Raw genomic sequence first — 618 nt, forward strand, 5'->3', positions numbered from 1 at the left:
CAGGTGGTTGAGGGAGTTTCATATTTCTTTAGACATCAATAGACGCCGGAGCTCTTGCAGAACACCTTTGATACTATAAGAATTCTGCCATTTTGCTAGGATTGATATGGCTCTGGGATCCACCACTCCATTAGAACCATTTACTCCATTCATATTAATTTTTGGTACAAATCTTATGAATGGAGGTGCTTCCGTATATTTAGGCCCACATTCTATTTCAAGGCTGTATATTCTGTTTTCGTAAATTGTTCTTGGAGGCCCAATAATCATGCCTGTCCATCTTGTAAGTGTCATATCTTCGTCATCTTCAAGACCCCAGCTAACTGTCCCATCTCCTACTCCTTTCTGACCTTCTTCAAGTTCTTCCAACAGTCAAAATTTACGAGGAACTTTGACTCCCGAGCCCATGGTGGCCGCCATCTTGCGCTGCTGTCGCTGCTTAGCTAAGGGAACAAGTCATGCTGGCTACCACAAGACCAGCTCTCCTCTCCTTATATTACTTACTTTACTTTATTTACCTTCCTCCAAAGCTTCCTTGACATGTTCAAACTTATCCAGTCAATGGGCCAGATCCCTCTTAGAAAACACTCTTTCTGGATAGGACATACCTTCCCGCCT

General features: G+C 43.0%; 1 protein-coding gene across 1 annotated transcript; it reads right to left on the minus strand.

Annotated features, from left to right (window-relative positions):
• On the minus strand, nucleotides 1-412 carry LOC128335569 (ubiquitin-conjugating enzyme E2 variant 1-like). Its single transcript, XM_053274085.1, has one exon. It carries the CDS (start codon nucleotides 292-294, stop codon nucleotides 19-21), a length of 276 nt encoding a protein of 91 aa, XP_053130060.1. The 5' UTR covers nucleotides 295-412; the 3' UTR covers nucleotides 1-18.
• Between the last annotated feature and the right edge of the window lie 206 nt (nucleotides 413-618).

This window comes from Hemicordylus capensis, chromosome 11 (assembly GCF_027244095.1).
Source record: "Hemicordylus capensis ecotype Gifberg chromosome 11, rHemCap1.1.pri, whole genome shotgun sequence".
Taxonomy (NCBI): domain Eukaryota; kingdom Metazoa; phylum Chordata; class Lepidosauria; order Squamata; family Cordylidae; genus Hemicordylus; species Hemicordylus capensis.

Excerpts from the sequence above, each read along its gene's own strand:
- LOC128335569 (XM_053274085.1), bottom strand. The coding sequence starts at position 294 with ATGACACTTACAAGATGGACAGGCATGATTATTGGGCCTCCAAGAACA.